Raw genomic sequence first — 25,017 nt, 5'->3', positions numbered from 1 at the left:
TATATATATATATATATATATATATATATATATATATATATATATCTATATATATAAAAATAAGTTGTCTGTGTGTGGATCTGTGGATCAGGTGACGTCACCTGAAAAAACTGGATCAGGTGACGTCAAAACTGAAAAAACTAAAAAAAGGCAAAAACTACAAAAAAAACTAAAAACTAATAAAAAAAAAATAAAAAAGCTAAAAAACTAAAAAAACTAAAAAAAGGCAAAAACTACAAAAAAAACTAAAAACTAATAAAAAAGCTAAAAAACTAAAAAAACTAAAAAAAGGCAAAAACTACAAAAAAAAACTAAAAACTAATAAAAAAAATAAAAAAGCTAAAAAACTAAAAAAAGGTAAAAAACTGAAAAAACTAAAAACTAAAAAAAAGGAAAAAACTGAAAAATAAGCTAAAATAAAGGTAAAAACCAATAAAAAACTAAAAAAAAAAAAAACTGAAAAAACTAAAAAAAGGCAAAAACTACAAAAAAAACTAAAAACTAATAAAAAAAGTAAAAAAGCTAAAAAACTAAAAAAACTAAAAAAACTAAAAAAAGGTAAAAAACTAAAAAAAATAAAAATAAAAAAAAACTAAAAAAAGGAAAAAACTGAAAAATAAGCTAAAATAAAGGTAAAATCCAATAAAAAACTAATTAGCAATCAACAAAGCACCGGGACACAGGGAGTATAAATGACGACCAGGACATAAGTAAAAAAAAAACTAACAAAACTAAAAAGAAGGTAAAAACTACAAAAAAACTAAAAAGAAAAAAACTAAAAAAAGGTAAAAACTACAAAAAAAAACTAAAAACTAATAAAAAAGCTAAAAAACTAAAAAAAACTAAAAAAAAGGCAAAAACTACAAAAAAACTAAAAACTAATAAAAAAAATAAAAAAGCTAAAAAACTACTAAAAAAACTAAAAAAAAGGTAAAAAACTAAAAAAACTAAAAACTAAAAAAAACTAAAAAAAAAGGAAAAAACTGAAAAATAAGCTAAAATAAAGGTAAAAACCAATAAAAAACTAAAAAAAAACCTGAAAAAACTAAAAAAAGGCAAAAACTACAAAAAAAACTAAAAACTAATAAAAAAAGTAAAAAAGCTAAAAAACTAAAAAAAATAAAAAAACTAAAAAAAGGTAAAAAACTAAAAAAAATTAAAAAAAAAAAACTAAAAAAAAGGAAAAAACTGAAAAATAAGCTAAAATAAAGGTAAAAACCAATAAAAAACTAAAAAGAAAAAAAGGAAAAAACTAAAAAAAATTTTCATCTAAAAAACTAAAAAAAAACTAAAAAAGGTAAAAACTAAAAGAACTAAAAAAGAAAAAAATAAATGACGACACTCAAAGAGAAAGCGACCAGGACAAAAGGAATGTTCGATTAGCAATCAACAAAGCACCGGGACACAGGGAGTATAAATGACGACCAGGACATAAGTAAAAAAAAAAACTAACAAAACTAAAAAGAAGGTAAAAACTACGAAAAAACTAAAAAGAAAAAAAAACTAAAAACTAATAAAAAAACTAAAAAATCTAAAAATCTAAATAAACTAAAAAAGAAAAAAAAGGAAAAAAATAAAGGAGAAAAACAAAACTAAAAAACGAATGTATATACAGACCGGGACACCGGGATACAAATGACGACCGGGACACAGGGAATATAAATGACGACCAGGACACAGGGACACAACTACAACGGGGATACCGGGGGAAACAGGGGGATATAAATGACGACCGGGACACCGGGACAGGGAATGGTCGATTAGCAATCACCATCAACAAAGCTCAAAGGCAATCATTAGAATCATGAGGTATAGATCTGAATACAGATTGTTTTCCCATGGACCATTATATGTTGCATGTTCAAGAGTCGGTAAACCTGACAATCTATTTATATGCAAAGACAATGGGACAGCAAAGAATGTTGTATATTCGCAAGTTTTACGTAGTTAAAACCATATATATATATATATATATATATATATATATATATATATATATATATATATATATATATATATATATATATATATATATATATATATATATTCACAGGTGGGACATAGGGACACAACTACAATGGCGCGTAACTATTATGGCGCGTAACGACTTACGCGCGCGGGGGGGCTTGGGGGGGCGCGAAGCGCCCCCACCAACTAGGTGTTGGGGTGGCGCGAAGCGCCACCCCAACAGCTAGTAATCTATATATATAAAAATAAGTTGTCTGTGTGTGGATCTGTGGATCAGGTGACATCATGTTTGTCCGCATATGACGTCTGAATTATTTCACACTAATACAAAATAAGAAAAAAAACTAAAAAAGGTAAAAACTACAAAAAAAAACTAAAAAGAAAAAAAAACTAAAAAAGCTAAAAAACTAAAAAAAAGGTAAAAAACTAAAAACTAAAAAAAACTGAAAAAACTAAAAAAAGGCAAAAACTACAAAAAAAACTAAAAACTAATAAAAAAACTAAAAAATCTAAAAAAACTAAAAAAACTAAAAAAAGGTAAAAAACTAAAAAAACTAAAAACTAAAAAAGAAAAAAACTAAAAAAAGGAAAAGACTGAAAAATAAAAGAGAAAAAGAAAACTAAAAAAATATGAATAAAAACACAAAAAAATAAAAAAGATAAAAACTACAAAAAAACTAAAAAGAAAAAACGAAAAAAAACTAAAAAAGCTAAAAAAATAAAAGAAGCAAAAATCTAAAGAAGGTAAAAACTACAAAAAAAAGAAAACAAAATAAAAAAATCTAAAAAAGCTTAAAAACTAAAAAAAAACTAAAAAAAGATAAAAAACTAAAAAAAAACTAAAAAAAGGAAAAAACCATAAAATAAACTAAAAACTAATAAAAAAAAATAAAAAAAGCTAAAAAACTAAAAAAACTAAAAAAAACTAAAAAAGGTAAAAACTAAAAGAACTAAAAAAGAAAAAAAACTAAAAAAAGGAAAAAACTGAAAAATAATGGAGAAAAAGAAAACTAAAAAAATATAAATAAAAAAAAAAACTAAAAAGATAAAAACTTCAAAAACAAGAGCTAAGAGCTCATATGGCACTTGTGACGAGGTCGGAAGAGCCGAGAGCTCATATGGTACGAGGTCGGAAGAGCCAAGAGCTCATTTGGACGAGGTCGGAAGAGCCAAGAGCCAAGAGCTCATTTGGCACTTGTGAGAAGGTCAGAACCTAAAGTTAAACTTTATAGCACAAGATCCTTCTAAATATCAAATTTCATTAAGATCTGGTCACCCTTTCGTAAGTTACAAATACCTCAATTTTCAAAATTACCTCCCCCCTCCCAATTCCACCAAAGAGAGCAGATCCGGTCCAGTTATGTCAGTCACGTATCTTAGACAGGTTTCTATTCTTCCCATCCAGTTTCATCCTGATCTCACCGCTTTAAGTATTTTCTAAGATTTCCGGTCCCCCCAACTGCCCCCCCCCCCCCAATTACGTTTGATCCGGTTGAGATTTAAAATAAGATATCAGAGTTACGAGGTCCTTCTAAATATGAAGTTTCATGAAGATCCGATCACTCCTTCGTAAGTTAAAAATACGTTATTTTTCTTATTTTTCAGAATTACCCCCCCCCCCCCGCAATTGAGCGGATCCATTCCAATTATGTAAATTACGTATGCAAGACTTTTGCTTATTTTTCCAACCAAGTTTCATCCCAATCCTTCCAATCTAAGGGTTTCCCATCATTTTAGGTCTCCCCACCCCAAACTTCCCCCAATGTCACCAGATCCGGTCAGGATTTAAAATAAGAGCTTTGAGCCACGATATCCTTCTAAAAATCAAATTTCATGGAGATCCAATCACCCATTCGTAAGTTAAAAATACCTCATTTTTTCTAATTTTTCAGAATTAACCCCCCCCCAACTACCCAAAAGAGAGCGGATCCGTTCCGTTTATGTCAATCATCTATCTAGGACTTATGTTTATTTTTCCCACCATGTTTCATCCCGATCCCTCCACTCTAAGTGTTTTCCAAGTTTTAGGTTTCCCCCTCCCAACTCCCCGCCCCCATCACCAGATCCGGTCGGGATTTAAAATAAGAGCTCTAAGACACGATATCCTTCTAAACATCAAATTTCATTGAGATCCGATCACCCGTTCGTAAGTTGAAAATACCTCATTTTTCTAATTTTTAAGACTTACTCCCCCCCTCCCAACTACCCCAAAGAGAGCAAATAAGTTCCGATTATGTCAATCATGTATCTGGGACTTGCGCTTATTTTTCCCATCAAGTTTCATCCCGATCCCTCTACTCTAAGTGTTTTCCAAGATTTTAGGTTTCCCCCCTCCAACTCCCCCCAATGACATCAGACCCAGTCGGGATTTAAAATAAGAGCTCTGAGACACAATATCATTCCAAACATCAAATTTCATTAAGATCCAATCACCCGCTCATAAGTTAAAAATACTTCATTTTTTCTATTTTTCCGAATTAACCGGCCCCTTCTCCCCCCCCCCAGATGGTCAAATCGGGAAAACGACTATTTCTAATTTAATCTGGTCCGGTCCCTGATACGCTTGCCAAATTTCATCGTCCTAGCTTACCTGGAAGTGCCTAAAGTAGCAAAACCGGGACTTTAGGTTTTCCCCCTCCAACTCCCCCCAATGTCATCAGATCCGGTCGGGATTAAAAATAAGAGCTCTAAGACACAATATCATTCCAAACATCAAATTTCATTAAGATCCAAATACCCGCTGATAAGTTAAAAATACTTCATTTTTTCTATTTTTTGCGAATTAACCGGGCCCCCACTCCCCCCCAGATGGTCAAATCGGGAAAACGACTATTTCTAATTTAATCTGGTCCGGTCCCTGATACGCTTGCCAAATTTCATCGTCCTAGCTTACCTGGAAGTGCCTAAAGTAGCAAAACCGGGACAGACAGACAGACCGACAGACCGACAGACAGACAGACAGACCGACAGAATTGGCGACTGCTATATGTCACTTGGTTAATACCAAGTGCCATAAAAACTAAAAAGAAAAAAGAAAAAAACTAAAAAACCTAAAAAAGGTAAAAACCAATAAAAAAAAACTAAAAACAAAAAAAGGGAAAAAATTAAAAATTTATTTCATCATAAGTTTTCAACTGACGAAATTACAGACCGGGACATCGGGACACAAATGACGACCGGGACACCGGCACATAGGGAATATGAATGACAACACTCAAAGAGAAAGCGACCGGGACAAAAGGAATGTTCGATTAGCAATCAACAAAGCACCGGGACACAAATGACGACCGGGACACAGGGAGTATAAAGGACGACCAGGATATAAGTAAAAAAAACTAAAAAAACTAAAAAAAAGGTAAAAACTACAAAAAAACTAAAAAGAAAAAAAAAAAGAAAAACTAATAAAAAAACTAAAAAATCTAAAAATCTAAATAAACTAAAAAAGAAAAAAAATAAAAAAGGAAAAAAAATAAATGAGAAAAACAAAACTAAAAAACGAATGTATATACAGACCGGGACACCGGGATACAAATGACGACCGGGACACAGGGAACATAAATGACGACCGGGACAAAGGGACACAACTACAACGGGGACGCCGGGGGGGGGGGGGCACAGGGGGATATAAATGACGACCGAGACACCGGGACACATGGAATATAAATGACGTCCGGGACACTCAAAGAGAAATCACAGACTGGGACACCGGGACACAAATGACGACCTAGACACAGGGACAAAACTACAAAGGGGATGCCGGGGGGCACAAGGGGATATATAAATGACGATGGCGACACAGGGAATGGTAGATTAGCAATCACCATCAACAAAGCTCAAGGGCAATCATTAGAATCATGAGGCATAGATCTGAATACGGATTGTTTTCCCATGGACCATTATATGTTGCATTTTCAAGAGTCGGTAAACAATCTATTTATATGCACAGACAATGGGACAGCAAAGAATGTTGTATATTCGCAAGTTTTACGTAGTTAAAAACATATATATATATATATATATATATATATATATATATATATATATATATATATATATATATATATATATATATATATATCTATATATATAAAAATAAATTGTCTGTCTGTGGATCTGTGGATCAGGTGACGTCATGTTTCTGTGTCGGCTGACGTCATGAAATTAGTTGTCGTCATTTTTGCTTTGACGGTGACGTCATTCAAGATATTTAAGACATATGCTCACGTAGAAATCTATTAATGTTTAAGTTTACAATGACTGATGAACTTACCATGGACTCAAAGACTCAAAGAGTCTATGCCAAAAAACTTGCTGCTGATAGAGAAAGTCAGAAAAGAAAGCGTGCCGAGGAATCAAAAGAACAGCAAGGAAACAGGCTTGAGGCTGATAGAGAAAGAAAGAACAGAAAGCGTGCCGAGGAATCAAAAAGAACAGCAAGGAAACAGGCTTGAGGCTGATAGAGAAAGAAAGAACAGAAAGCGTGCCGAGACCAGTGGGTTGTTCCATATTCCCCATTATTATCAAAAACATTTAATGCACACATAAACGTTGAATACTGTAACTCCGTAAAGGCAATCAAATACATATGTAAATACGTCAACAAAGGCAGTGACATGGCAGTTTTTGGCTTGCAGCCCGAAATCAAAGATTTCGACGAAATCGTACAATATCAGGCTGGAAGATACATAAGCAGTAATGAAGCTGTTTGGCGAATTCTTTCATTTTCGATACATGAACGTAGCTGTTGTTCACTTAGCGGTACATTTACAAATGGTCAACGTGTTTATTTCACGGAAACCAACGTGCAAAAAAGAGCCCTGATTCCACCGGATACAACATTAACAGCTTTTTTTTCGCTTTGCAAAAATGATTCTTTTGCAAAAAAACTGCTGTATACTGAAGTGCCTTCGTATTACACGTGGAATACTAAAAATAAAGTATTTGAACGTCGAAAACAGGGTAAGTCAGTCGACGGCCAACCTACCATCTTCAAAGATACCACGATGTTTGGCATCATTTTAACAACTTGCTCTCCGTCAGCTCCTACAGAGTTATGGGAAAAATATAAGTCAAAAATGTCCGAAAATATACTCCATCGAAAACAGTTAGAGACGCCAGATATGACTTTTGATTTTACATCAGAAATTTATAACTACACATTAGTTATTATAGAAGATTTGTGCGTACGTATGGCAAACAAACCTCTTCAGGATTTGGGAATGCCTTCACCTAACCGTATCGCTGCTGTTTCGGCATGTGTAGAATTGGATCGTGAACAAAGTTACAGTACGAGTGATCTATTGTCGTATGTACAAAATAACATTTCCAAGTTAACGTCGGAACAAAAAGACATTTATGATACGATAATGCATTGTGTCGATAACAACGTTGGAGAAATTTTCTTTTTGGATGCGCCAGGAGGTACTGGTAAAACGTTTGTGATAAAACTGATTCTGGGATCAATTCGATCAAAAAAATGATATAGCGTTGGCAATTGCGTCGTCCGGAATAGCCGCAACATTGCTGCCTGGTGGAAGAACTGCTCATTCCGCTTTGAAATTGCCTCTGAATTTGCATTCTACAGAACTCCCACGTGCAATATTTCCAAATCATCTGGGATGGGTAAAGTATTGCAGCAATGCAAACTTATTATTTGGGATGAGTGCACAATGGCACACAAAAAATCGCTCGAGGCTCTGGATCAATGCTTGAAAGATTTGAGAGGGAAGTCGAAACTCTTTGGCAGCACATTAATATTGCTTGCGGGAGATTTCAGGCAAACATTACCTATAATACCTAGATCAACTCCTGCAGACGAAATGAAAGCTTGCCTGAAAAATTCTAATTTATGGGCACACGCAAAAATATTAAAATTAACTACAAATATGCGTGTCCGATTGCAAAACGATGACTCTGGTCAAACATTTTCAGATCAGTTGCTGGCAATTGGAAACGGAAAGCTCCCAGTAGACTCAATTTCAGGACGTATACAACTACCTGCTGATTTCTGTAATTTAGTGACGTCCAAAAATGAATTGATTGAAAAAGTATTTCCGAATATTCTAAAAAATTATAAAAATAAGAAATGGCTAAGTGAAAGAGCGATTCTCGCACCAAAAATATAGACGTCCACGAAATCAACAATATGTTTTGACCAAGATTCGAGACCAGGCAGTCCTGTACAAGTCAGTCGACACAGTTTTGGAACCAAATGAAGCGGTTAATTATCCATCTGAATTTTTAAATTCCATAGATCTTTCAGGGTTTCCAACACACGTGCTACAACTAAAAATAGGCGTACCAATAATACTTCTAAGAAATATCAACCCACCAAAGCTTTGCAATGGCACGCGACTTGCCGTAAAAAAAAACAATGGAAAACCTAATAGAGGCCACAATCTTGACAGGGCCTTTTAAGGGTGAGGCTGTTCTTATTCCTCGCCTCGCATTCCCATGATTCCAACGGATCTGCCTTTTCAAATTAAAAGATTGCAATTCCCAATTCGATTAGCATTTGCAATCACCATTAACAAAGCTCAAGGTCAATCATTAGAAAAATGTGGTATAGATCTTAATACTGATTGTTTTTCCCATGGACAATTGTACGTTGCATGTTCGAGGGTCGGTAAACCTGACAATCTATTTATATGCAGCGACAATTGGACAGCGAAGAATGTTGTATATTCGCAAGTTTACGCAGTTAATTTGTATTGTATCTATCTATCTATATAAAAACGAGTTGTGTGTATGCATGTTTGTTTGTTTGTAAAAAGAGCGTTTGCATATGACGTCATTATTAGTACATACGGCTTTGTATATGCACAGACAATGGGAAAGCCAAGAATGTTGTATATTCGCAATTTTTACGTAGTTTGAAACACATATATAAATCTGTCTATATTCACAGGTGGGACACAGGGACACAACTACAATGGCGCGTAACTAATTTGGCGCGTAACGACTTACGCGCGCGGGGGGGGCTTGGGGGGGCACGAAGCGCCCCACCAACTAGGTGTTGGGGTGGCGCGAAGCGCCACCCCAACAGCTAGTATACATATATATATATATATATATGCATGTACACAGACCTACATACCAGAGAAACAAATGCCAGAGAACATAATGCATCACACTCAATAAGAAGAAGCGGGTGTGCTAAATAGTGCTTTGGGTAAATTAAATACCCTATGAGGATAGCCTCCCGACACTGAGGCTTCAAAAAAAAATCTGAAAGGCGCCACCAACTTACGATGTGTTTTGCAAAAAAGGACCAAATTCTGATGACAACCGGAAAATTTCAAGAACCGCAAACCAGTCAGCCGAAACACGCAAAGGAGTTCTTACTTAGTTATGCCAATTCTTTTGTCCTATACCTGGAAAGGCATCGAAACGGCATCTATCACCTTTTGTTCCGTACTTTGTGAAGCACTTGGTGAAGTACAATCATGAACTTTTTGAAAATATTGTTTTCAATATTTCATATTAGATTTTTATTATCATTATTATAATTAAAAACTTAATATTATTATTATGTTAATATTAAGTTTTCAATATTAAAAACTTAAATATTATTATATTTAATTTAATTATATTATTATATTAAAAACTTATTATTATAAATTATTATATTAAAATATTATTATATTAATATTATTATATTATCATATTAAAACTTTAAAAAGTTCATGAACTTTTTTAAGTTTTAACGAATCCATTTGTTTGCTTGTTTCATTTTATTATGTGTTAAATTTTCTTGTTGTGTAAGGTCAGGTACTATGTGTACTATCATGACAATATAAGAATATTTGTTTCATTTAAGAGAAAATACTACTCTATCTTTAGAAAGAATAGGTTTTATAATACATTATGGAAAATAAAAATGAATATAAGCGAGAATTTTACACAAAAAACAGTTTCGGCTCTTAACTTAGGCCTTGATAGTCTTCCAGCACTTTCTCGCCCAACCAACTTGACATAAAAAAGAGACCGGATAATTTATCATTATGTTTTTTTCTTCGTTTTAGATACCATTAGTAAATCTTGCCTATTCATGCTTTTCTTTGTTCCTTTGTGCCATTTAGTATTTTCTCCAGCCTCTTATATTTTGTGCCCTATTTTGCAGATTAGATAGTGAAACATTCGGCGCCGGTGTAGTCACCAATTTATATCATTCATTAAACTGACTTCACATGTACAAAGAGACTAGATAGGGTATAAATATTCTTTTTTTCTATTTACTTACTGTTAGTAACTCTTGCCTGTTCATTGTTTTTCTTTTTTCCTTTGTGCTATTTAGTATTTTCTTCAATTTCTGTAGTTTCTGTTCTATATTACCTATATTGTCATTATCTATAGATAGTGAAATATTCTGTACGGGCTTAGTCATCGAGTAAAATGAATAATTCATTCAACCAACTTGACATGAACAAAGAGACTAGATATTGTATACATATTCTTTTTTTATCTACTTCCTGTTAGTAAATCTTGCCTATTCATTGTTTTTCTTTGTTCCTTTGAGCTATATAGTATTTTCTTCAGCTTCTGTGGTTTTTGCTCTATATTATCTATCTATATATAAATAGTGAATATTCTGTACGGACTTAGTCACCAATAATCTTAAGAAAGTAATTTTTTGTTTATGGATTTTAATGTTAAATAAAGAACTCAGAACTGAGAACTCAGAAAAGTAAAATGAATCATTCATTCAACCAACTTGATGTCGGCGGCTAAAAAATATCGCTCTTCTGATTACATGGTCGTTAAGGTTACAGCGACGTACCGATAGACTACTCTTCAGATAGAAGAGAACATTCTTGCATATCTCATACCCATTCCCACCTGTTAATTAAAACGTCAAGATTTATGATTGATGGTTGTTTTTCCTTGATAAAGGTTATTGGAGAGCATGGAATCAGACAGCAAGGTGAAACCCTCTTAGACTTTAGATTATTCAGATAATTGGAGTGTTTTAGATAATATACATTAGCAAAATGGGAACTAACGTGTTATCCCGACCACATTCAAGAAGTTCGATATTAAAACCGGTTTTTCTGAACGTACTATCAGATAATTAGCTTAGCCTGAGTGAGTTAAACTACTATGCAGGTATATTTTAATTAAATATTCAATATATAGAGTTGATTATATTAGGTGTTTAATTTAATGAGTTCTCGGCGGCCTGCTTTCTATATTTCTTTGTTATAGTTTCCATTATTTTGTAACTAAATCATTATATTTTCGTCATATTTTGGTATATTTAATTGTGATTAACCTGCACTTCTTAGGTGTGGCCAGGATAACACGCAAGTACCGCAAAATGAATGAATTTTTGGAGTTTTGAGGCTTCAAGCTGTAAGAATACGTCTAAGGATTGAGCGTTTGAACAACACGATAATCTATCAATCGAAAATAGACCACTTTCCTAAGTAGTATCATTGGTCAACATGATGGATTCTGTCAAAATGTAAAAAATAGAATGGCCAAGGCGCGGGGTGTTTTTGAAACTTGAAAAAGTTTGGAGGAATAGGAAGATAAGTTTGTGGTCTGAGAAAAGAATATCAAAAGCCACGAGGATGACAGTGGTTAAATAAAGTTCTGAAATGTCAGCATTCTGAAAAACTAAGGATGACCTTTAAATGATTTCTTGTAGTCTTAGAAAATAAAGGGTAAAATTCTAGTTAATTGACTTCTTGCTATCTCAGAAAGGGTTTAGGTTAGGAAAATGAAACTTTCAAGGATTAATCTACAGACTAAAGTATGTCCTCGGAAGGTATTTTGAAGTAATTACCTCTACTCCTTCTCCCTCTAAAGGGCCCTGACCTTTGATGACCTTAGAAATATGTGTGATATAAAAGTGAAACCTTGCAAAATAGATCTTCTGCTTAAATGAAGTACAACAAAATTGTTTTAAACTTCATAACTTTGCTCAATCCCATTTTATAAGGTTTTAAAGATATGCTAATATATTTCCTAAATTTTGAACAAAAAAAATTGATATAGCTCAAAATTCTGCTAAATTAACAGGAACTGCATTTTCAGAACTAAAGGCAGAGAAAAAGCAACTAGTAACTGGAAATTAAGGTAAAATGCTGTTTTTTCAAAATTTCAATAGCTATAGACATGTCATGTAGGCAGCCCTCTAGAGGGAGAAGGAGTGGAGATGGGTACTTTAAAATACCTTCCCGGGACATACTTTAGCCTGTAGACCCGTCCCTGAAAGTTTCATTTTCCTAAAATAAACCCATTCCGAGATAGCAAGAAGTCAATTAACTAGAATTTTACCAAATAAAGATAATTAGGTAACAAGGATAATAGAGATTAAGGGAATAGGACATAAGGAAATAGGTAATAAGGATAATTATAGAAAGGAATAATAGTGAAGAAGAGAATAGGATATAAGAGGATGAGAAATAAGGATACTTAGAAATTAAGGATAATAGAGAATAAGGGAATGGGATGTAAGGGAATAGGGTATAAGGTTTATAACCGAATAAGGATAGTCATCTAAGGATAGTCTAACTGAATTTAAACAATAAACTTTGAGAAAAATGTAATTCGATCCCATTTTTTTGGGCCACAATGAAAGAAAGGCTAAGATGACCAGGCCATGTTTTACAGATAAATATTCAGAGATCACAGAAGATTGTGCGTTTTGGCCATCCGTACGGACCTAACCGAAGAACAGCTCATTCCAGAATGTGTGGGAACGGATAGTAAGGAAAGACTTCAAGGAAATAGGTAAAGAGTGAAGCGTTGAACAGACAGAGGTGGAGAAGTGTGCGCAGCTCTGTTTGCCTCAGGTGTCTTGATGCTGCAGTAACTTGTTAGTAGTAGTAGCAGTATTACCTACTAATACTATTTGTATATTTTTCTGCCTTTCGGCAGATCCATCTTGCAGCTAGTAAAATTGCTATTCCAACATTCCATCATTTTTTAATTTCAAAAATTTGTGCCTAAAATGTTCACTTCAATTAGTCAAAATCATAATTTGATGTTTGAAAGTTAAACATTGCTTCAACTCGAGAAATTACGAATGGCAAACACAATTGGCGCTGCAGTCGCGCGTTTTTATCCACAAGTACGACAATAATATGGTCCGAGCTTCAACGTTATGCCAACGACAAATCAACTGTCATGCCATAACATGGTAGTGATCACCGACCACCGTGGCGGTTAGGCCTATTCAGGGTTATTGACCAGCAGAAATCAGTGTCAACTATTCAGCTCAAAAATAACTAAATATTTGATTAAGGACTTACATATCTCTGTTAAGACATTTTCAATCATTAAAAAAACTGCTAAGTTTAAAAAGAAACACAAATAATATATTTTATAAAATGAAGTAAGTCTTTCCATTTTATAAACGCATTGAAACTGATTTCAGACCAAAAACGGTGTTGGATTAGCCGACTGTAACTAATACTTAGGAAGTGCGGTAATGTTCATGCCAAAAAACTGCTGAGGCATTTGCCAGAAACAACACGTGCATATTCTCGAGCTCATGAAGCCTTTAAAGGATCCCTTTAACTGAAGTACTAGTTTCTTTACCACTTCTGTGAATCAGTCATACATGGTTGGTCACAGCGTTGCCCGATTGAGCAAGTTGTGGCATTTTGGCGCTTTTTTTGAGGGAATTATGCCTTGAATCCTTCGAATTGGTATATTTTAGAAAGAGTTTTCTTTTCAAAAAGTTTACTGTCGTTCAGTTTTGCCACATTGGCTTATTTTGATAGCAATTGACTTCAGGTTTTTTGCAACTGGCTTGTGAATTAAAACTTGTCTTAATTTTGCAAAAGTATTCTAAAAAAAATTATAAAGAAACCCAGGTTAATTATATTGTGGAACATTACAAGATAGCTAAAAAATAAACACACAATCTGATGCATCATTCAATTCTCGAGTGGACTGCTCCGATAAACCAATACATAACAGTAAGCACATAGAGTAAATGTTTTGTTGGATTTGGGGCTAAACATTGCTTCGCTTGTTTCAAAGGTTCTGGGCTACTTTTTGTTTACAATCTGGCGACACTGCTTTCATTTTCGCTTTATTTGAGAAAAGATAATTCCAAATAATTTAGCTTTTTTGGCTGTGCTCCCTTACAACTGGAACCGGCAACAGTGGCATCCTGCCAAAAAAATTCGGGTACTTGTGTATTATTCAGAACACACTCAAGAAGTGAAGTTAGGTTCTTTCATGAAACAAACTACGATGCAGGTATATTTTATGAGAAAATCTGGTTTCATAGCCACAAAGACAAAACTCAAAGACAAAAGGTTAGGCTAAAATTCTTAAGTTGTAATTTTACAATTTTCCTAATAAAGTATTGTATTTTCATTATATTTTGTTTTATTTCATTAGCTTTATCAAAAGTTTAGGCTATATATTAGCACATTAGGGAAGGTGGAGTGCATTATATCAAATATTTAACTTAACCTAACCTAATCACCTCTAGATATAAAATATTTAATTAAATTGTACCTGCATCACAGTTTGTTTCACGAAAGAATCTAACTTAACTTATTGAGAGTGTTCTAAATAATACACAAGTACCAAAATTTGTTTGATTTAATAACGGACGTAATGCAATAAACATATTAATAAATCCAGTATAGGCGCATACGTGGGAGTTTGTTTCAGAGGACGTAACATTCCGGAGAGAAGGGGCGTGAATTTAAAAAAAAAATACAAATACAGTAGGACTATGTGATGAATTTATGAAAATAGGCTTGTGAGACTTTAAGGCAGTAAAGAATTAGGAATCTTGAAAATCCCCTTCTCTATGTACGGGCCTGAAATATAAAGAAAAAGACAAAGCAAAGCTTGTCTCAAAGCCCTTGAATAAATAAATCAAGAGCAATCTTATAGATGATATTACAGGTAAGCAAGGGCAAAGTTTTGAGTAAAGAAGAAAATAGGAGAAGAAAAATACGTAAAAACAAGAGCTAAGAACTTATATGGCACTTGTGACGAGGTCCGAAGAGCCAAGAGCTCGTATGGTATGAGCTCTAGCAAAATTCTAAGAATCAACAAATTAATTTAAAAGGAAAATCAGAGGCTTAATGCCGGTCGGGATTTAAAATAAGAGCTCTGAGTCACAAGGTCCTTCTAAATATCAAAATTCATTTATGTCCGATTTATCACCCACTCGTAGGTTAAAAATACCTCAATTTTTCTAATTTTTCCTCTCCCTTCAGCCCCCCTGATAGTCGAATCGGGGAAAACGACCTTATCAAGTCAATTTGTGCAGCTCCCTGACACGCCTACCAATTTTCATCGTCCTAGCATGTCCAGAAGCACCGACCTCGCCAAAGCACTAAACCCCACCCCCTAACTCCCCCAAAGAGAGCGGATCCAGTCGGGTTACGTCAATCACGTATCTACGACATTTGCTTATTCTACCCACCACGTTTTGTCCCGATCTCTCCACTCAAAGCGTTTTCCAAGATTTCCGGTTTCCCCTCCAACTCCCCCCAATGTCAACGGATCTGGTCAGGATTTGAAATAAGAGCTCTTGGACATGAGTTCCTTCTAAATATCAAATTTCATTAAGATCCGGTCACCCATTCTGAAGTTAAAAATACCTCAATTTTTCTAATTTTTTCAAATTAACAACCTCCAGCTCCCCCATAGAGAGCAGATTCAGTCCGGTTGCGTCAATCACGTATCTAGGGCTTGTGCTTAGTCTTCCCCCTAAGTTTCATCGTGATCTCTCCACTTTAAGCGTTTTCCAAGATTTCTAGTTTCCAAGATTTCTGTTTCCCTCCTCCAACCCTCTATGTCTGCAGATCCAATCTGAATTGAAAATGGAGCATCTGAGACATAAGATCTTTCTATATATCAAGTTTCAGTAAGATCCGATCACCTATTCGTAAGATAAAGATACCTCAACTTTCACGTTTTCAAGATTTCCGGTTTCCCCCTCCATCCCTCCCCCATTGTCACCGTATCGGGTCGGGATTTTTAAAATTAGAGCTTTAAAGCACAAGATCCTTCTAAATATCAAATTTCATTAAGATCTGATCACCCGTTCGTAAGCTACAAATACCTCATTTTTTCTAATTTTTCCGAATTCCCCCCCCCCCACTCCACCAAAGAGAGCGGATCCGGTCCGATTATGTAATTCACGTATCTTGGACTTGGGCTTATTCTTCCCACCAAATTTCATCCTGATCTCTCCGCTTTAGGCGTTTTCCAAGATTTCAGGTTTCCCCTCCCCCCAATGACACTGGATCCAGTCGGGATTTAAAATGAGATATCTGAGTCACGAGGTCCTTCTAAATATGGAATTTCATTAAGATCCGATCACTCCTTCGTAAGTTAAAAATACCTAATTTTTTCTAATTTTTCAGAATTAGCCCCTTCCCCAACTCCCCCAAAGAGAGCGGGTCCGTTCCAGCTATGTCAATCACGTATCTAAGACTTATGCTTATTTTTCTCACCAAGTTTCATCCCGATCCTTCCACTCTAAGCGTTTTCCAAGATTTTAGGTTCCTTCCCCCCCAACTCCCCCCAATGTCACCGGATCCGGTCGGAATTTAAAACTAAAGTTTTGAGACACAATATCCTTCCAAACAAAAATTTCATTAAGATCCGACCACCCGTTCGTAAGTTAAAAATACCTCATTTTTCTAATTTTTCCGATATTAACCGCTTCCCCTCCAGATGGTGGAATCGGGGAAAAGACAATTTCTAATTAAATCTGGTCTAGTTCCTGATACGCCTGCCCAATTTCATCGTCCTAGCTTACCTGGAAGTGCCTAAAGTAGCAAAGACCGGGACAGACCGACATACCGACCGACAGAATTTGCGATCTCTAATATGTCACTTGATAGATGCCAAGTGCCACAAAAAGTGACGTCACGTCAGAAAGAAGTTTCTTTCGAAAGCTCAACAGTTTTCACATTCATATTAGCAAATATCTTCAAACAGTTTCTGATGTTAAATTGTTTAATCGAATACATGAATACCTGGAAACCTAATTGCATGAGCTGAACCAGCTCATGAGCTGAACCTAATTGTTCTGAGCTGAACCAGCAGAACAACTCTGAGTCTGTGCACCAACTGTTAGGGGCATAGCTCCAGTATTTTTATTGAGGGATGCAAGACGGCTCCATATCCAGATGGTCAAGGAGCATGGGCAACATAATAAATTTTTTCCAAATGATTGGTGGGCAACTGCCCCCTTGCCCCCAAAACGATACGACACCACTGTGAACTAGTTATACAATTTTCATCAAAAATAAAGTTTTCGTATACTTCCATTACTAGGGCTAGCTACTGAAGACAATAAAGCTGCTCAGGCTCCTCCTAATCAATTCAAAGCTTCAATTTTTACTCCCTCCGACAGGGCCGAATAAAGGGCGATTTTGTCTAATCTGGCCCCGTGTTTAAAAAGGCTCTGCGTTACCATCAAAATGAAAAAAAAGAGTCAAAAATTCAAACCAAATTGCTCTTGAAAATAATAGAAAAATTGTGGATTATTCAAATTATTAAAAAAATATTTATTTTAAGTTTACATTACTGAATGAAATTTATTAATGCGTTTACTATTTAATATTAATGTGACATTTGGTATGCGTAGCCTGGCCATCTTGACCCTTTTTTTATAACAGTCATAAAATTGAGATTGAACACTGTTTTTCTTACAGCTAACTGTTTAATGGACAGTTTATCAAATGAGTAACTAATATACTAAGAATACTTCAAGTATGCACAACCAGCGAGCGAAGTAGGTTTACTGTAGGTAAAAAGCGCATTGAGAGAGTTTTGTATAAATACACGGTAGCTTATTTTTGGTTGAGGTAGCCTCAATGTTTGGATGCGACAAAACTTCAATTTTTCGAAGAATTTTAGAGAAGAATGAGCGTAAGGCCCTATCCAGGATTGTTGTTCGGAGGGACGTATTTTTTCAGGAGGGGGGCAGGGTGGTAACAAAATCTTAAAAAATACACCAAAAAGTTATTTATATGCATTTTTGTTAGGTTTTTACGAATCGGACAAACATTTCGTGGGGGGTGGAGTTCAAAACCCCCTAATCCCCATGGATAGGGCATTGTCTATAAGCATGATTTGTTTTTCCCAGCCTAGTTTTTCCAGGACAAATGGGAGGCAGCAAAAGCTTTCAAAATTTTTTTTAGTCTTATTTTTATTGACATCTTTCAATATTATTAAATAGAAAAAACAAAAAACACACACACGAACTAAATAAACAAGAATATAAGACATTATAAAAAAAAGTGTGAGTATTGAAACTCTGGGGGGGGGGGAGTTGGATGTATGGACTCCTAGCCCTTCTTCTCTTGCCACTGGGCCCGCTATCTATTATTACATTTATAAAAAAACAAGAAATTTTCTCAGGTAAATAGTGGACAGAAAATAACATAGCCTGCTAAGAAAATCACAGATATTTGGGAAAAGTATTCGCAAAACAATAAAAGATTTTAAAAATAAAAAAAGGAGAAAAGCAAAACCCAAAACTGAGAACAACAAAAGGAAAGAAATTTACCGAAAAAAAGTAATCAACATAGGCGCCATAAGGAAAAACAAATATCAAAAAAGTCAAAGCTTGGAACGAAAAAAGCAACAAATAAAGTACTTATTCAAAAGAGCTTTTGGTTAATAATATTCTTAAGTTTTTCTAGCACTTATGTATTATACCACCAGCACTCAAGAAGTGAAGTTAGGTTAATCCTAATTAAAAATACCAAAACATGATGAAAATAAAATACTTCAGAAAAAAATTTGGGCTATATATTTGCACATTGGTGGGAGAAGGGGGGATAAACCAACATACCCTCCCTCCTTAATGGGCAAATATGTAGCCCAAATTATATAATTTCAATGTATTTTGTCACCCAAAACTCGTTATCCACTGAGCGTAAGCTAATTGTTACTTAATACAGACAGATAAAACCTTGAGTGTAGGCGGTATAATACATAAGTACCGTTTTTCCCCTTTTCTTGTACTTTACTAGTTCGAAGTAACTAAGAAATGCTTTAATCGTGTGCTCCACATGACCTTCCACTGACCCCTTTCCTTAAACCTAATCTCATACTAAAAGAGGCTCACTGGAGGTCCCGAGACGCCTCGATGGAGGTATGAAGACGACTCAATGGGGGTATGAAGACGGCTCAATGGAGTTTTAAAGATAGCTGACGAAAAGTTGTCTTTGTTTTTTTGCCCCTTTATTGAATGTTCTAAGAACTTATACTGACTTAAATAAGTTCTTAGAACATCAAATAAACAAACGAAAAACAAAGGCAGCTTTACGTCCGCCGTCTTCAAACCTCCATTGAGCCGTCTTTAGACCTCTATTGAGTTGTCTTCAGACCTCCATCAAGTCGTCTTCAGACCCCCATTTAGTTGTCTTCAGATCTACATCGAGCCATGTTCCGACCTCTATTGAGCAGTCTTCGGACCTCCATTGAGTTGTCTTCAGACATCCATCAAGCCGTCTTCAGACCTCTATTGAGTTGTCTTCAGACCTCCATTGAGCCGTTTTCAGACATCCATTGAGTTGTCTTCAGACCTCCATGGAGCTGTCTTCGGACCTCTATTGAGTTGTCTTCAGACCTCCATCGAGCTGTCTTCAGACCTCTATTGAGTTGTCTTCAGACCTCCACCGAAACATCTTCAGACCTCCTTTGAGTTGTCTTCAGACCTCCATTGAGTTATCTTCCGACCTCCATCGAGCCGTCTTCCGGCCTCCACAGAGTTATCTTCAGACATCCATCGAGTTATTTTCAGATGTCTTTTGAGTTTTATTCAGACCTCCATCGAGCCGACTTCAAACCTCCATCGAACCGTCTTCAGACCTCCACTGAGTTATCTTCAGACCTCCATTGAGTTGCCTTCAAAACTCCATCGAACCATCTTCAGACCTCCATCGAGCCGTCTTCAGACCTCTATTGAGCTGTCATCAGACCTCCATCGACCCGTCTTCAGACCTCCATCGAGCCGTCTTCAGACCTCCATTGAGCCGTCTTCAGACTTCCGTTGAGTTGTCTTCAGACCTCCATCGAGCCGTCTTCAGACCCCCATTGACTTTTAAAGAAAAACCTCGAACCCTATATTTTGAAAAATTACATTCATTTCTGCCAGTCTCACTGCACCAGCGGCAATTTATCCACTAATTGGAGTTACTTTTTTAAGGTAATCTGAGCCAAGATTGGCCAAGATTTGTCTTTTAAATTTCATGTTTTCCCTTTATTTTCACTATGTCTGACTTTTTTATATTCGCGTAGTCGATATCTTAAAAAATGGATGACTATGTGAAAAATGGATAGAAAGTAAAATTACTAAATAATTAATCCCCATGAAGAATAAATAACAGTTTAATAGGGATAAATCCTTTTATTTGACATTCAAACAAAAAAAATCTCATGATAGTTCGGTTACGCATACAGTGGTCGTCATCAGCCTATAAACTGGAAAAGCAGTGTGGTGTTCGAAAAAACGTAAATTAAATCCCAATTTCAATTTTTTGTTTACTTAGTCAAAATTCCCGAAATCTAAAATTTCCTAATTCTTAAAACGAATAAAGCTTGGTTTAAATTAAAGGCGCCTATAAAAAAAATTTAAGGAAGTTATGCTGATAAGAACGAAGGAATAATTATGTTCTTTTATCATTTTGCGGGGATAATAATCTAATTTTTATTTAATTTATATACTTTTTCAGTTATACTTTTTGATTTTCAATTTTATATGATTGTTTTTTTTATAAAAATATATTATTGACTACATAATTTTTCAATAATTAGATAATCTTTTAATTTTTGGGGACAATTATCTATTTTTTATCAAATTTTTTATATAGTTTTTCACTTATAAATTTATATAGTTTTTAATTTTTTGTATTAATAATAGACAGTTATTTAATCTTAGGGGGATAATAATCAAAATTTATATAAATTTTTAATTAATAATTTTATATAATTTATATTAATAATTTATTATACGATTTATAAAATTTTTTTAAGTTTTCGTAAAATCAGATAATTATTTAATTTTTGGGGGAAGGGAGGGATATCTATCTAATTTTTTGTATAATTTGTATTGCTAATTATATAATTGTTTAATTTCTGTGAGATAATTATGCAATTTTTTCTATTCTTTTAATATTTTTCGTATAATTTTTAATTATTAGTTTTATGCAATACATATTATAATTTCTAATCTATTTTTTTAGTTTTTATATAATTGGATAATTACTTAATTTTGGAGGATAATATTCTAATTTTTATCCAATTTTTTATATAATTTTGTTTTATAGTTTCATACTAATATTTATAATTTCTATATATTTTTTCTATTTTTTATTTTTGATATAATTAGATAACTACCTAGTTTTGGGGAATAATTAACGCCAAAATATTAAGATGGCTTTGAACTAAAACCTCCCAGACTTAGAGCACCAAACGAAATAAAAATATTCGAAATATTTTTTTCTTCTGACCAAGTTTCGGCGAAGAAAAGAGCATTGGAAATTTTTCAGTATTTCAAGAAAGATAGACGGAGCAGTTCCTAAAGAGTAAAAAAATAAATATTTTGTTGCAAAGAGAGAGTAAATTAAATATATTGCTTTATTATTTAACATATTTCTTTTTTGTTCATTCATTCCAAACCTTCATTTCAATACTACAGTATGACCAATACTTTTTCTTCCTTTTTTTCTTCTTGCTTTTTCTTCCTTCTCCATATTTTTAACTTCTTCCTTTTTTCTTTGTTTTCTAAAATAAGCATGGACATCAAACTAAGTTTAGAAAGATATTTATATTGAGTATACAACCAAAGATAGAAAAATATGAAAAAAAGTAGTTTTGACTACTGCCTTCAATATTTAGAACGTCAGACGAAAAATAAATGTTCGAGATATTCGAGAAATTTAATCAAGTTCCGGCGAAGAAAATATTATCGGAGATTTTCCAGAGTTTTGAAAAAGACAGATGAAGACGTTTCAGCAGTCTATAGAAACTGCAATATTTTCAAAATGATTGGACAACTCACATTGCACTGCAAGTCTAAGTAATCTACTGTAAGTAATTAGTATAGTTGCCAACCCTGTCGGTCGTAACCCAGCAGAAACAGAGTGACAATAAACACAGTGGAATAAAGTAAATGAAGGAGAGGTCATTATAATAAACATAAATACACTCCCTTTCTGCACTCCTAGGAGGGGATGGGGGGTCAAATTCAAGAATATCTTTTTCCAATTTTCTAGGCAATATCCAATTTTCTAGGCAGAGCCTTTCGGATCAGATTTTCAGGAAAAATCCCAAATCATGTGGAACCCCTTGTTTTTCTGTATGTATATAACCATTAAAAAGAGAATAAACGCTATTATGTGCTTGCTTATATATTGGTACTAATTATCATGCGTATTAATTAGCTTACCTGTGAATCCTGGGGCACAGAAGCATTCGTATCCATTGATTAGATTTTGACAAGTTCCGTTGTTGAGACAGGGATGAGACAGACATTCGTCAAATTCAAAATTACAATGAATACCAGAAAATCCAGGCCGACAATAGCACTCATATGAACCTATGAGGGAAATTTTTTTATATATAGTCATTACATGAAATACAGGGGCGTAGCTCCAACATTTTCGTTGGGAGGGGGGCAAAAGGGCTTTACATCCAGAAAGTCAAGGGGCAAGGGCTATGTAATATTTTTTTCTCCAAATTATTGGGGGGTAACTAACCCCCTTCCCCCGTCCTGGCTGAGTGGTTGGCGCGCTGGCGTGGGAATTCTGTGTCCAAGGGGCACGGGTTCAATCCCAGTTGTGACCAGTTATTTAGTTTAGGACGGGAGTCAGTAGCGTGACTCTGTAAGCTCAGCCAGAGTCGACCTAGATCTAAATGGGCACATGGGGAAATCTGGGGAAGGTAAGTAGGAAGCATATGTGAAAGCACAGGATGGTTGCCCCCCCCCCCATTGCACTTCCTGGGTGAAGGGCCATGAAACGGAGATCAGCACCGCCGGTTTGGACCTTAAGGGTCTAGTGCCATCTTACTTACTTACTTTACTTACTTTTAACTCCCTTCCCCCAAACGACGCCATTGATGAAATAGGACTTAGATTGATGCAAATTTCGTTCTTCAACGTCAAAAGGAAAAACTTTCCGTAATGAAATTTGTTCTTTATTTGCTTTGCAGAAAATCTTATTCTTACAGCTTAGAAATTTTTTTAGAAATCTAGAATAACCAATTAATGAATCTTCTAGCAGTAAGAACAGATCCGTTCTTACAGCTGAATCATATTCTCAGCTGAGAATCATATTCTCAGAGGCTTTTTATTATAAAATCTAGGATAACCAGGTAATGAAATTTCAAAATTGAAGGGGACCCGTCCTACAAACCTGATTGGCCCTTTGATTAAATATTAAACCAATTAACCCATATACAACAGCCAAATTAGGTAATGGCAGAAAAAATAGGGGAAAACCTTTTAGGGGTAGGGGCTGTTGGACGGGCGAAGGATCACTTTGTGCCTTAAATCATACACATTAAAATCATTGCACATTTTTTATTAAAACAAAGAGTGATATCCCTATCTTTCCACGTGAAAGGTTCAAATGGGAGGGAGAATAAAGGACGAAATATATAAGGGTCGGTCTGTACCTCCATCAATATGAATTGAGAGTCTTTGCGTGAGTTTACTTTAAACAAGATAGGTCATATCTGCATTTTTCTTAAAAAAGCTGGTGGTGAGGGAAAGAGGCTGTTAGAGTGGTCATGAGCCCCATTCACAAGGGATAGAGCCTTGAACTGCCAATAGCAGCGGGACGCAACGCAGGAAGTGACGAAAAGCTGGCAAATGGGATATTTAATGGCACGCGGGATATTCAAAGCGGAATTATCTGGTGTTTTTTTGTGTATCTCTTGTTTGCATGTTTGGTTTTTTTGTTACTTTTCCGTCATTTTTTTTTATTACTTCCTAAAAATTTTACATTCGTCCCTAAATATTTATATAATCAAGACAAAATGATTGCTTATTATTGACAGAATACACTATAAAGTAATACTAACAGTTTAAAAAAAAAACTGAACCCAAAACTATTGGGAAAATGTTCAATTTTCAGCATTGTAGAAATGACGAGACAATTTTTGGCTTCAAAAGAAAAGGAAGAGCGTTTGTATGTCAGTATTCAACTTACATCTTTATCCTCCGACTAATTGGAGCATGAAAGATAAGCTTTACATAACTTAATTACATTCTAATTACATTCCTGAATTTACTTCCTCCGTATACAAACTTGGAGGATCATTATAGCTCATTGCAAATTTTGCATTGCTTAGAAGTTATTAATTTTAAACTGATTTTCTTAAATCCTCCTAGACGAGCGGTTAGCGCACTGAACTTGTAATCTAATGGCCAACAAGGTGGAGCGTCGAGTCCTAGTTTCTCTCCTTATTTGTTTTGGGACAGGGGTCAGTGGCGTAGCTCTGTAGGCTCATCCAAAGTCGACCAGCTTTAACTTGGTACTTTTTCGAAATGTAAGGAAGGTAAACAGGTAGGGGGTACGAATGCACAAGGTGGCTGGCCCAGAGCCCCATTGCACTTCCTGGCTTAAGGGTTACGAAATAGAGTTCGACAACACCGTCTGGTGCTACGAAATAGAGTTCGACAAAACCGTCTGGTGCTACCCATGGAGTTTTATCTACTCTTTCATTCTTTTCTTTTTGCACTGAGAAAAGCCCAGAAGGAATTTGGGCCGAAACATTCGCACTCTCCTTCTGTTTTCTCTTTTTGCGAATTACATATTTCCTTGTTTTTTCATGCTTAGCCAGAATGGTCTCGAAAATTATTCAAATCAGCTTATTTGTATTTATCAGATTTGTCTAAAGCCTTTTTCAAGTTTCGGATCGCAAGGTTTCTTTGTCACAAGGCATCACTTTCAATTTTATACATTTTCTTTCACTTTTGATTCACAAGATAAACTAGTTCAGATAATAAATTAGTAGTTCTAATTCACAAGGTCAATTTTCAAATTTACACAGCAATATTTTTAAATTTGACAGTTTTCTTACTTTTTTCTTACATAC

At 34.7% G+C, this 25,017-nt stretch overlaps 1 protein-coding gene across 2 annotated transcripts in view; it reads right to left on the bottom strand.

Moving 5' to 3' along the window:
• LOC136035213 (protein crumbs-like) overlaps positions 1-25,017 on the bottom strand; it is a 225,149-nt gene that overhangs the window by 70,689 nt on the left and 129,443 nt on the right. For both annotated transcript variants that reach the window (XM_065716825.1, XM_065716826.1), the window contains exon 16: positions 22,364-22,513. In XM_065716825.1, coding sequence (XP_065572897.1) covers positions 22,364-22,513 — 150 coding nt within the window. The remainder of the gene's footprint in view (positions 1-22,363; positions 22,514-25,017) is intronic.

Source organism: Artemia franciscana, chromosome 14 (genome assembly GCF_032884065.1).
Source record: "Artemia franciscana chromosome 14, ASM3288406v1, whole genome shotgun sequence".
NCBI lineage: Eukaryota > Metazoa > Arthropoda > Branchiopoda > Anostraca > Artemiidae > Artemia > Artemia franciscana.
This window is presented reverse-complemented; position numbering and strand designations above follow the sequence as displayed.